We start from the raw sequence: 14,224 nt of genomic DNA on the forward strand, positions 1-14,224 counted from the left end.
ATGGAGTTAGTTTCAATGGAAAATGGAATTGAGCCGAAAGGCCATGTTAAAGACGCACTGAATTGGTTTTCAATGGCTGAATCCATAAAGGGAAGCCATTTGGAGGAAGTGAAAGGCATGGTGGGGGAATATAGGAAGCCGGTGGTGCGAGTTGGGGGCGAGACGCTGACCATAGGCCAAGTGGCTGCGGTTGCACGAAGCGCCGGCGTGGTGGTTGAGATGTGTGGGTCGGCTAAGGGAGCAATGGAGGCTAGCCGCGAATGGATACTGGAGAGCATGAAGAAAGGGACAGATATGTATGGGATCACAACTGGGTTTGGGGCTAACTCATATAGAAGAACCAACCAAGGTGGTGAACTACAAGATGAGCTTATAAGGTGATTATATTAATTAATTTTTTTTATCGCATTATTAAGACTATTATTATTTTTTTATTATTACAATTAAAAAAATATTATTTGTAATTATTGATAAATACCTGGGAATAGATCTATATATCAAATAATAATTTAAATAATTATCAATAAAATATAATTGTAAAATTTTAATATAATAATAATAAAATTAAATATTACAGTAAAATGTGCTACTGATTATTATAATCGGTGAGAAATAACAAAATTAGTATTGTTATTTTGAAAGCGGTATATTTGAATAAGTATTTTAAATTTAATTGAAATCAAAGAATTTGATTTTAAAATCAACGTAAAGAAACAATCCAAAAGATTAGTTGCTGAGACATATTAACAAAGTTTATTATATGTAAATTTATTTATTTATTTATTTATTATTATTATTATTTTTGTGATGATTTACCATTTATGGTTTTTTGTTTATGATCTCACATTGCTTGTATACATGCCCTATCATAAAAACAAAGGACAAAAAAAAAAATAAATAAATAAAAAGGGAAAGTTATTAATTAAATAAATGTATTTTATTTCATGAGCTAGCTTCACCTACGTGAGTTTTCATACCAAGTGACTCTGCTGACCTGTATTTCTCATTGCGTATTAACCTTTTTCCAATTTTTAATAGGAAAACTCAAAATTAATTTTAAGATGTTGTAGTCTCGCTGTCATACTTGTAGCCAAGGACATTTAAAAAAAAAAAAAAACTTAATAAATTAATGTCCAAGGTGGAAACAGTTTAATAGCAAAACCATTAATTTTTTTCCAATAAAACTGAATGTTTTCCTATCTTAAAATCATCAACAGTGGTTAATTATATTCTAATTGAGCAGGAAAAAAAAAGATTAATGATTTTTTTTTTCTTTTTTTTCTTTTTTTTTTTGTTTTGTTTTGTTTTGTTTTTTTGTTTTTTTTTTTGTTTTTTGTGTTGAAATTAACAGGTTTTTGAACGCTGGAATCTTTGGCATTGGGACAGAAGCATGCCACACTCTGCCACACACTGCAACAAGAGCTGCAATGCTGGTGAGGATCAACACCCTCCTCCAAGGCTACTCAGGGATCAGATTTGAGATCTTGGAAGCCATAACCAAGCTTCTCAACCACAACATTACACCATCTTTGCCCCTCCGCGGCTCCATATCCGCCTCCGGCGACTTAGTTCCTTTCGCATACATTGCCGGACTCTTGACCGGCCGGCCTAATTCGAGGGCGGTAAGCCCAACCGGTGAGCCCCTAAACGCTTCGGAGGCCTTCAACCTTGCAGGCATTAATGGTGGATTCTTCAAGTTAGAGCCAAAGGAAGGTCTAGCACTCGTCAATGGCACAGGAGTTGGTTCTGGCTTAGCTTCCATTGTTCTCTTTGAGGCTAACATTCTAGCTCTATTTTCCGAAATTTCAACCGCAATTTTCGCTGAAGTTATGCAAGGAAGACCGGAATTCTCAGACCATTTGACACATAAATTAAAGCATCATCCTGGACAGATTGAAGCTGCAGCAATAATGGAGCACATTTTGGATGGTAGTTCTTTTGTGAAGCTAGCTCAGAAGCTTCATGAAATGGATCCATTAAAAAAGCCTAAGCAAGATAATTATGCTCTTCGAACTTCACCGCAATGGTTAGGACCTCAAATCGAAATCATTCGCTTGTCGACGAAGTCCATCGAGAGAGAGATCAACTCGGTGAATGACAATCCATTGATCGACGTATCGAGGAACAAAGTCTTGCATTGTGGCAATTTCCAAGGTACCCCAGTTGGTGTTTCAATGGATAACACTAGACTAGCTTTGGCTTCCATTGGAAAACTCATGTTTGCACAATTATCTGAGCTTGTTAACAATTTCTACAACAAAGGATTGCCTTCAAATCTCACTGGGGGTAGGAATCCAAGCTTGGATTATGGATTTAAAGGCGGTGAGATAGCCATGGCTGCATATTGTTCAGAGCTTCAGTTTCTTGCTAACCCTGTTACCAATCATGTCCAAAGTGCTGAGCAACATAACCAAGATGTGAACTCATTGGGTTTGATATCTTCAAGAAAGACAGCTGAAGCTGTTGAAATCTTGAAGCTAATGTCGGCAACTTACTTGGTCGCGCTTTGCCAAGCAATAGACTTGAGGCATTTGGAGGAGAATTTGATTTACACAGTGAAGAATGCGGTGAGCCAAGTGTCTAAGAAGGTACTTGCAGCGGGAGTTAATGAGGAACTTCATCCATTAAGGTTTTGCGAAAACGATCTGCTCAAAGTGGTTGATGGGGAGCATGTTTTCGGCTACATTGATGATCCATGTAGTGCAACTTCTCCTCTAATGCTAAAGCTTAGGCATGTATTGGTTGATCATGCTATGGTGATGATCAAAGATGATGACTTGGTTGGCATTGAAAATGTTTCAATCTTGGAAAAGATAAGCTCTTTTGAAGAGGAATTGAAGACCCTTCTGCCTAAAGAAGTGGAAGCAACAAGAAGTGCTTTCGAAAGTGGAAATTCCAACATTCCTAACAGGATCAAAGAGTGTAGGTCTTATCCATTGTATAAATTTGTGAGAGAAGATTTGATGGCTGAGTTTTTGACAGGTGAAAAGGTAAAGTCACCGGGAGAGGAATTTGATAAGGTGTTTTCAGCAATTTGTGAGGGGAAGATTATTGATCCTCTTCTTCAATGTGTCAAAGAATGGGATGGCAAACCTCTTTCAATATGTTAAAAGTAAGTGTTCCTAAACTTCTCTTGTTGAAGAAAGTTAAATAAATATTTTCCTGTTTAAAGGTTTCTTTAAACCAATGAAGGTATATGTTCTAATTTCAATTTGTAATTTACATTTGTTTGTAATTTATCAACTCTTAAAGTGCTGTATGTATGGTTTAAATTCAAATATTAGTTTAGTTTTTCTTTTTGTTTGGACAAATTTTAAATCAACGATACTTGAGAAGGTGTTATCTAATATTCAATTATTTGGATATGTTTGATTTGTGGAATAGATATAGGAATAAAATAATTATTTCATGGGATTGGTTTTTTTTTCTTTTTTCGCATTTGGTACATTTTTAAATTTAAAAATATATAGTTATTTCATAAGAATAGATAAGCTTTTATTCAAAAGAATAATTATTCTTCTAAAAACTTTATTATTTCTGCATTCTAATTTAGATAAATTTTAAAAAAAATACTTACCAAATACTAACTATATTTTGATAAATTTAGATTTAGATGAATTATTATATAGTAAGAATACATAAATAAAAATAAAAATAGAATTTTAATTAATTTTTATCAAATTTGAAAATTTTTGAAACCAAAAATATTTTAACAAGGTCAAATATGATTTTTATTCAATATTTTTACCAAACGTATAAACATGAATGGCTATTCTTTTTCTATTTTTTATTTTTTTAAATAACTATTCCTATTTTATTAGAAGTAATCATTCTATATACCAAATATGCCGTCAATGTTAGTAACCAATTGATTTATCAAGTGATATCATAAAATGACGCATCATTATTCTATGAATAGTGTTAAAAATATTTAGAAGTCTACAAAATATTCACCAAGTAATGAGGTATCATTATTTTAGTAGTTTATATGTAGTTACATTTATTTTATTAGCTTACAAAATATTTTTTGAAAAATATAACCTAAATATGGAAAAAAGCAACCTATAAAATTTGTATGAGATCTAATATTAATTATCAATAATACTAGAGTTATCAAAATATTCGATAAATTTATTTACTAAACGATTTAGCAACATTTAACTGATTTATTTTTTAATTTACTTATGCATTTAAAGTGTTCGCTTTTCTATATTTAGATTATATGAATATTGACATAATTTACCTCGGGAACCCTCTCAGGATCTTCCAGATGGTCCCGTCTCGTGAAGTTCCACTGGACAATCCCTAGAGGATATCCAATGGGACCTCACTTAAAACATGGACAACCAACACAAGCATTATCAATAATATTTCTATATATAGATAAAAACCACAACAACATAACTATACATACGATCAATATCATATCCAATAATTGGATCAGAGCATTCTAAAAGTATTTGTAAAATGTAGAAGAATAACCAATACAAATAAGTTTCAAAGGATAAAGATAAATAGAAAAAGACAAGTACTGCTGCTGCAGTGGAGAGTGTGCAATAACAAGCGATGAGCGAGGTAGACTAACAGCTGACTACCTAGGCCTAGGGGAACGAATTTAAAATAAATAAAATATGAGATGAACAAATCTCAGTGAGTGGCATAGTATAATAGAAAAATAATAATTTATTTCTGTAAAAAATTTCTCTCAAGACCTCTTGTTCCACTCGTTTGAAAAGTTTTCTGTTTAAATATCATTTCATAAAATCCAAACTTGTACCCCAATTCAATATCATGAAATGGATGCTCAAAAGGTATAAAGTGAAAAATCAATATAATATTATAAAATGCCTTAATCAAGATGTAAAAATTGAGCGTAAATATTATAAACGCAATTCCACAAAATTATTATGAAAGTGCAATAATAACCATAATATTTGAAAACCATCAATGTACTCAAAACGTATACAATGTAGCATTTGATGTACCAAACTGTAAATCTTGGGGTATACCCATATCATGACCCTTAATATACGAAAGGCATCGTGAAAAATAACTAACCGTCAGGACATACTCAACCTCACGGCCCGTGGCAATAATAAACTGTTAGGTGAACCTAACCTCACGATACCGTGGCAATGATAAAGCATCGGGATAAACTCAACCTCACGGCCGATGGCAATAATAAATCGTCAGGATGAACCCAACCCCACAGCATCGTAGCAAACCCAGCACGATGTAATATAATACTCAACCGAAACTCTGGTATTATATGGTACATCAATTAAAAATAACTAATACAGTATCCTTAAAACAATCTTGTAAGATCATATATACTTTCCCACAATACTATATCATAAATAATACTTTTATATTCAAATTCAACCACTTATTTAAATAATTCAAAATTTTCAAATCATCATTTAATGCTAAACCAAAAATACCACAATGAAATATATTCACCATAAATCAGTTTTAAGCACATAAAATTATAAAATATTTGAACATGCTTAACATATAATTTTCAATCTGCTTTCTCTAATCAATTAATTTCCAAAATGATTTAAAACCTCAATTCAAATGCCAAGATATTTAAATACCACAAGTTCATTTATGAACTCATTAGAATTGGAAATCATTTAAAATATTGTCAAAAATAACATAAAATGATAACACATATATGTAAAAGTAAATATTTATATATGCAGAAAACAAACATTGCAATCAAGTGGTATATACGTAAAATATTTGAAGTACATATATATTATACTATATATCCAAAACATTTTAAAATGATATAACCACTCACAGTACTGCAGATGTTCACTCCTGCTTTCTTACAAAACCACTTCCAAACTTAATACGAGTATCTGTAATATAATAAAAATATTTTATGAGGCTCCAATAACTAAACCAAAGAAATTTTTGAACACCAAATGTCTTAAATTAATTTGTACAACTATAAAATTATGCAAATTGAACACTGGCAGGTCCAATTATACTGCGTATCCGGTACCCAAAATTATGGCTTTTCACCCAAAGGCTATTTTTTCAAAATTCAACCTTCTAATGGGTCCTAATAATATCTAATGTCACTAATCTAACTTCAATTTGGTCCAATTTGACCAATTTTGTCTAAACACAGTCCCAATTTATTCGGTATTTAACTAATTGACTCAAAAATGGAAAAATTATCAAAACACCTCCAAAATTCATATACTTTATATCCATGAAAATTCCAAGAGATAAGGAATGCAATGGTGTACTCACCTCAGTTCAAAAATGTCAACGGTGGCCGAAAAACTCGTCATAATACTCGGCCGAACTCTACATTGATGTATCTATCAAATGGTGAGGAATCTTGGCAAAAGGACCATGGAAATGAGTTCACAGGGTCCAAAAATGGTGGGATAGGTCCATGGTTTGGTTTGAAACAGTTGAAAAATGGCCAAATGGCTGGAAAACGTCGAATGGTCGCTGCAGGCTTCACATGGCCGATCTCGGGCGGTGGTTAGTGATTTGGCTTGAAATGTGGCCGACGACATCGTCTTGAGGTGGGTAACAAGGGTGGCTGGCACGTGCATCAAGGTGGTGGCCAGATTTGGATAAATCAACAATGACTCGGTTAAGCATAAAATAGTTTCGAAACAATCTGGTTCATATCTGTGGGTTTGAAGATAAATTTCTTAGGTTTGGAGGACAAAATGGGTATTTTAGAACTTATTTTCTATTTGACATGCTTACCGAGACTTATATAGAGCCTTGGGTCACTGACAGACAAAAACTTGGGACTGGTTTGGACACTGATATAAAATTTGTGCTTAAAAATTTTCAAAACCATAACTTTTTATTCATAACTCAGAATTTAGTGTGTCACCAGTATATGAAGTCATATTGACGAGATCTACACAATGGTACCTCAAATCAAATGAAAAATATTGACCATTGAAAAAGTCAACCTAGGACCCATATACTGTTCACTTGGTCAAACTTGATCAAACTTGTAAAAACATGTGTATTTTGGTACGATTTGTTATAAATATATCAACCAATGATATTTTAATATGTGTCCTTTGGTAAATATATTTGGTGAATATTTTGATACTAATAACATTATTGATTAATTATGAATTTTGATTGATCAAGCTTTATGCAGTTGAGTAACAAAAAAATTTCCTATGTGGCACCTTATACTCACTCTTTATAAGTCTTTTACAATGTCCATATCATATTAGAATTGTTGTTTTCACATTCAGATATTTAAATGTTAATAAAATTTGGATGTGGTATATGTATTTGCATATAATATATGTAATTTATTGGGAATTTGGTTGAAATCCAAAAATCTAGATGTGATAATTTATATATATATATATAGGACGAGTCTATGGTGTGATCCATCCACAAGCGGATCCGCTGGACGGATTGCACCATTGATGACGGTTTTGAGAAAAATCGTCATCAATGTTATATCTATATAACAGCATTGATGACGGTTTTTCTCAAAACCATCATCAATACTGTTATACAGAGACAACATTAACAACAAACCGTACTAAAGAACGACTCTCTCTATATATATATGCATACATATGTATGCACATATACATTAATGATTGTATATGTTACCTTTATTGCGTCACTACTAGATAGTGGCCTTTGAAAATGCCGCTAGAATGTCCATGTTATGGATAAAACATGCTGAATCATTTGCTTAGCACAGTTAAATTTTGATCAGTGGTAATGCTTGGCTGCAGCATATTACCAGTACATTTTTGTGTTGGAAAAATTGTTGTGCCCCTTTGACTTTTTGAGTTTGGTTAGTTTTTCAAAGTTGAATGAAATTCTACAAAGGTGCCATTCCACATTAAGAGTCGTATTATTTTACAAAGGTGCCATTCCACAAAAAGGATACTTTCTTTTGCAATAAGAAGGTATCTTTATAATTCCCCAAAACACACACACACACATATAAATATATATATATATATATATATTTATAAAATATTTTTATATGCAAAAAGGCAAGTTTACATGTAAAAGATATCGTTATACATATTCACCAAAAAATATATTTTTATATATAAAGGTACCTTTAAAAATGATGTCTCATGGACTTTAATTTTTTCAAAATTTATAAAAACGTCCTTTCCATTTCTTTTCCCTCCATTCCAATAACAACAACATTATCAACACAACAAGCGGCTGGGGTCACAGTCGAGCTAGCAAGTGCCATGCTTCCTTACCTTCCATTTTCCAGGTTCGAACTTGTGGCAAACAACAATGCCGTTAGTTACAAGCAAAAAAAAAAAAAAAAAAAACATTTTTTTGTTTTTTGTGTGAAAAAAAAGAGGTCTCCTAATAGTATCATAGGCATCAGGCCATAGTCTTGTATCACGGGATATTGTGGCATGGGACCATTCGAGGCAATAACGGCGCTTGCCAAGTCTCGAACCTCAACTCCTAGACTCACAGGTGAGAAGGCTAAGGGGCTTCCTTCCGCTAAGCTACCATAAAAAAAAAAACATTATGAACACATCAACATTACTCTGTAGTAGTAAAGCAAAACTTCTTTGGAATTAGTATATTAGTAAAGCAAAAGTTTTTTTTTTATAATTATGGTCCACGGCTCATGGAGGTTATGGCGTATTACTACTTACAAGAAGTCATTATATTTTAGAAGGCCATTGCCATCAAACCATAAGTACCTATGTGGAGTAAATTTCATCTTAAAAATATAGAATCAAACTGTAAGATTCCACATCGGTTGGAAAGGAGAATGAAACATGCCTTATAAGGGTATGAATACCTTTTCCTTGTGACACATTTTAAACCTATGAGAGCGGAGCCCAAAGCGGACAATATCACATGCGGGTGGACTAAGCTGTTACAGTTGGTATCAGAGCCAGTACCCGGATCGATGTGCCAGCGAGGACGCTGGCTCCAAGGGGGGTGGATTATGAGATCCTACATCGGTTGAAAAGGGGAACGAAGCATGTCTTATAAAGGTGTTGATACATTTCCCTTATGACGCGTTTTAAACCCGTATGGGCGGGGCTTAAAGAGGACAATATCACATGCAGATGGACTGAGCTGTTACACAAACTCTAGACTTAACCTATTTATATATTTTATTTCATAGATTTTGTAAATTTTCATAAGTCCATCTCTATTTTTTCTTCTTTTTCTAGAATAAAGTTTTATCAATTTTTTCATTGTTATACTATTTAGTATAATACAAAGTTTATACACTTATCTTTATAATTGAGATAGCCTAGGCTTCTTTTTCGGTACTGAAATGAAAAACTTGAAAGGTTTAGCCTACTTCATATCATCTCCATGCCCCCAAACTAAAAAATTCAAAATTTTATAATTCAACAGTCAAGGACTCACTTCTCTCATAAATAGGAAATATAAATATGATAAAATAAACAATGAAGACTCAATCGTCCCACAATAAGGAAATAAAAATGTAGAAAATAAATGGATGAGGACTTTGTTCTCCTGTAGCAAACCAAGTAAAACTAAAATGTAGGATATTAAAACACAAAAAGATTAAAATTTTAAAAAAAAAAAAAAGCACCAAAATTCTTACATGGAAACTTTTTATGAGAAAAAATACAAGTGTCAGTAGTCCACTATATCAGACACCACTCATACAATCATAGAAATAACCATAACCTAAGTGTAAAGAATATTATCAACATTCCTAGCCACTGAGATAGTGGATGACTAGCCTCTCGACATTGGATGCGATGGCCTTAAGCCTATACTATCACTGCTACCCTTTACATGGGATTCACTCCAAACTTGTCGCAACAAATTCTAGAGTATCAACCAAATTGATGAGGCAAAATGTTTTAGGGTGTTTGAAACAGGTGAGAAACCTAGGAGTTTTTCTCTAAAAGAGAAAGTGTAGATCTAAGAGACTCAATATGAAACACTCAGTGAAAAACAAAATAAGGATTGAAAGAATTAGTCTATCATAGTTAAAAGGTGATCTAAAGATGTAATCTATGGTCCAAAATGACTCATGCTCAATGGATCTCCATTAATGGTGAAAAATCTATATTTGAAAACCTAGAACTCTTTCTCAACTCTCTCTCTCTGATTCAAACCTAAAACAAAATAGGGCTTTAATGAAAATGGAGACCTTGTTTGAATACCATTGAGGGTTTTTCAAACAGGAGTTTTAAAATCCAACTAGAAAATGATACATGGTAGGATGTTTTCTAAACAAGATAGATTCACCACTGAATAAATGACACACGACAGGATGTTGTTCGAACAAGGTAGGGACCTTGTCCAAAAAAATGTAAATCCACAATTCATGAAATGACACATGGTAGATGTTGTTCAAACAAAGCACATACATTGTTTGAACAACAGTCAAAATTTAGTCAAATTAGGCATTCTGACTCTTATAAATTTCATAAAAAAAATATCAAAACAAAGTCAAAATATGCAAAGTATAAAAAGCTTATAAAAATATAAAGATCAATGAAAGGTAAAAAGAGTATATAGCTATGTGCGCCTAACCACCTATATATATATATATATATATATATATATGCAAAGGTCTTTAAATCACTTACCTAACTGGGATTTGGTCTTTATGCTCTAGCATGGACTGAAATAGACACACTTTATAACTTAGTTTTTTAACTCATAAAAATTTGCCAACATATAAAAACTAACTCAACAGACTCAAATTGGAACATTTTCAATTTGAAACTTCAATGTGCAATCTAGAAAAAATATAGAGTACTATAGTGCAACTAATTCTTTATGACATTGTAATTATTTAGAACGTTCTCCATATTACCTGTTTAACATGTTGAATTATTTTCACCCAAAAAATCTGTTGAATCTTTTTATGAGGTACTACTTATGATAATATATTTAACCACTTCCTAAATATCTGAACAGATAAGGAACATATACTTAGACTGCTTCAATTACAAAGTAAATAAATAGATAAATAAAATTTAGGATTTTATAGTTTACTCGATTTGGATCACCTAAATTTAAATAGATTGGAGATCCTAATTAAATTATTTTTGTTATCCTTAAATAATATTAATTTGATTTAATATTTTTCTTACTAAATCTTAATTAAGAACTATAATAAGGGCCTTAAGCCTTCATACAAGGTACGATTAAAAAAACTTACAACCCATCTACTTTTCGTTCTCTTTGTTCTTCACAGAAAGTCCAAATTCCTCTTCTAACTTAAACGTTGAAGAGTCTTTGACTAGTGCCACATTGGCACTCCAAAAGACTTCTAACATGTCGTTTTTCCTATTTTGCAAATTTATAAGTTCATTAATTGTGAAGGAAGGTGCATCGTTTCCACCATAAAGTTTTTGAAATCAACAGTACCAAATTTGATCATTGGTCGTAGTGTACTTGGTTACAGCAATATTACAAATAGTTTTTTTTTTTTTTTTTTTCCAACACCATCTTTAGGGAGCAAATTTCAAACTGAAAATACCTGCTTTCCATTTCCATGCATAAGGGTCCACCCTTTGTGAGCAATGTCTTAAAAGGCAACTCTAGGGGAAAAAAAACAAAAAAAGTCTTAAAAAGGCAAAAGTAAGACAGGACATTTTGACTAATATGAGGCAAGACATAAGCCCAAGATGTTAGTACCTATGCTTTTCAATTCAATTATGATATTAAAAAAATAAATATATATTTAAATTAATATAAAATTAAAAAATTAAAAAATTAAAATAATTTTTAGACTACAAAATAAATAAATTAAAGTTTACATAAATATAAAGTTAATAAATTATAAATGAATATAAAATACAACATATGTTTTTAATTAATAAATAATAATATTTAAATTCAAATAAGGGTAAAATAAGTTTTTACCAAATGAATAAGTTACATTTAATCAAGGTTTAAAATATCCGATATTTCCTCAAAATTTCCTCGATATTTTCATTTTTTGAAGGGGTCGATATAAAATTTAGGTTCGACATGGAAATGGATAAAACTTTCATAATATCCATGGAAATTTCTGAAATTTTACGAAAATTTCCATGGAAATTTCCATAAAATATCTACATAAACTCCTTAATGATTTGGTTAAAAAATCTATAATTTCCATAAAATTTCCATGGAAATTTCAAAAATATCTATGAATTTTTTTTTAAAAAAAATTCATAAATATTATTGAAGAAGATAATTCATAATTTTTTTTAAAATTCATAAATTTTATTTTTCATTTTCTTTTAAGAAGAAGACAATATATCATTCAGTTATATCAATCAACCAAATACTCTTCATGAATTTCTTATACCATGGGGTATCTTACAATAGTATTATATAGTTTTAAAATTAAAAAATTATTTTTTTTGTTAGAGAATTTTAGTACATTATTATATAGTTTTGAAAAAATATTTTTATGCTAGAGAAAAAATATTTTTATGCTAAAGAATCTTAGTACATTATTATAGAGTTTTGAAATTAAAAAATATTATTCATAAATGTGTGTTTGACCATTGTTTGGGCACTTTCTTGTCTCTATATATTACACTTGCTTGTCCACTTTCTTATTTTTGCATAATTTCTGGTAAATTTGTGCTTCTAAACAATCAGAATGGGAAAGAAATCATCTCCACAAAGTTCGATATCAAGCTAAAGGAGGCGAATCTAGCAGTCGTGCTAAACCTGCAGTACAATGAACACAGAGTCTTAAAGATCCACAATCAAGATTTGTTGCACCAAGCTTATACAAGTCCTCTCAAGCAAAGCAAAAAAATATAAAAAAAAAAATTCTGGAGGAAAAATAAAAGAAGGTATGGGAAGAATAATAAGTAAATTTTTTATTTATGAAAATTTACCAGCAAATAAAGCATCATCCCATCATTTCAAGAATTTGGTAGCAGGATGCCAACAAGCAGGGCCAGGTATAGAACCTCCAACCCTTTATGAGATCAGCATAAAAAATTTGGATATGGAGTATGAGGAGATAAAAGACCATGTAAATAAAATGAAAGCGAAGTGGGAAACCTATGGTTGTACAATCATTTGTGATGGATGGACGGGTCCCACCAGGATGTCTATTATTAATTTCATGGTTTTCTCAAAAGGAAGTACAGTTTTTCAAAAATCTATTGATGCTTCAAATCAAATAAAGGATCATAAATACATATATAAGCAATTGAAGAAAATAATTCTGGAAGTTGGGAAGAAAAATGTGGTACAAATTGTAACAGATAATGGCTCTGAATTTGTTAAAGCTGGGAAGAAATTGATCAGAGATTACAATTTGTACTGGACTCTATGTGCAGCACATTGCATTGATCTCATGTTTGAAGATATTGGGAAGAATGAGAATGTGGCTATTGTGATCAAGCAGGCTAGAGCAATCACAACTTACATCTACAATCATAATTGGTTGCTAGCAAAGATGCGTGAAACTTGCAAAGGTGACATCATTCGTCCGGGACTTACACGATTTGCCACAAACTATCTTGCGCTTGATAGCTTGGTTAAAAAGAAAGCAGGACTTAAGCAACTATTCACATCTACTGATTGGACTAATCATAATTATAGTGCTTCAAAAGAAGGCCAAACAGTGGAAAATATAGTACTTAATCATACTTTTTGGGATCAAGCACATAAAGTGTGTCAATTATTTGAGCCTTTATATAAGTTTTTACATATTGTTGACACTGAGATTTATCCAACAATGGGAGCAGTGTATGAGTTGATGCGAATTGTTAAAGAGGAACTTGACAAAATGCATGGTGCAAAGTGGATATTAACGATTATCAATAATAGGTGGGATAAAATTTTAAAGCATCCATTACATGCAGCAGGTATGAGCTCATAGTCAATTTATATAAAATATGTTAGACTTTTATTTTTTTGTTAATGTAAAATACTTTATATCTTTTATTATTTATCTCTAATTAAACTAAAATATATATTTTTTTTCCCTTTTATATAGCTTATTATTTAAATCCTCAATATCAATATAAACCTGGGGTTGGAGAAGATTCTAATATTATAAAAACTGTACACGATGTCTATGCTACATTGGATCCTAAATCAGTCGCAATTAGCCAGTTTGGAAAGGAGGTATAATTATGATAATTTATTAACATAATATATTTTAAGGGTTTATAACTTTATTTTATTTTATTTTACAGCTTACATACTTCAAGGATGCAAGGAAAGGATTTGCAAGACCAACAACAATAGCTTCTAG

At 31.5% G+C, this 14,224-nt stretch overlaps 2 protein-coding genes across 2 annotated transcripts; both read left to right on the forward strand.

The window, feature by feature from the left end:
- LOC107418573 (phenylalanine ammonia-lyase) lies at nucleotides 1-3,168 on the forward strand. Its single transcript, XM_016027277.3, has 2 exons — nucleotides 1-377; nucleotides 1,352-3,168. The coding sequence occupies exons 1-2, from the start codon at nucleotides 1-3 to the stop codon at nucleotides 3,108-3,110; spliced, it is 2,136 nt and encodes a 711-aa protein (XP_015882763.2). The 3' UTR covers nucleotides 3,111-3,168.
- Nucleotides 3,169-12,964: 9,796 nt separating this feature from the next.
- LOC132800741 (uncharacterized) lies at nucleotides 12,965-14,224 on the forward strand. The gene is made up of 2 exons (XM_060814999.1): nucleotides 12,965-13,832; nucleotides 14,166-14,224. The coding sequence occupies exons 1-2, from the start codon at nucleotides 12,965-12,967 to the stop codon at nucleotides 14,222-14,224; spliced, it is 927 nt and encodes a 308-aa protein (XP_060670982.1).

This window comes from Ziziphus jujuba, chromosome 2, assembly GCF_031755915.1.
Source record: "Ziziphus jujuba cultivar Dongzao chromosome 2, ASM3175591v1".
In the NCBI taxonomy this organism is placed as follows: domain Eukaryota; kingdom Viridiplantae; phylum Streptophyta; class Magnoliopsida; order Rosales; family Rhamnaceae; genus Ziziphus; species Ziziphus jujuba.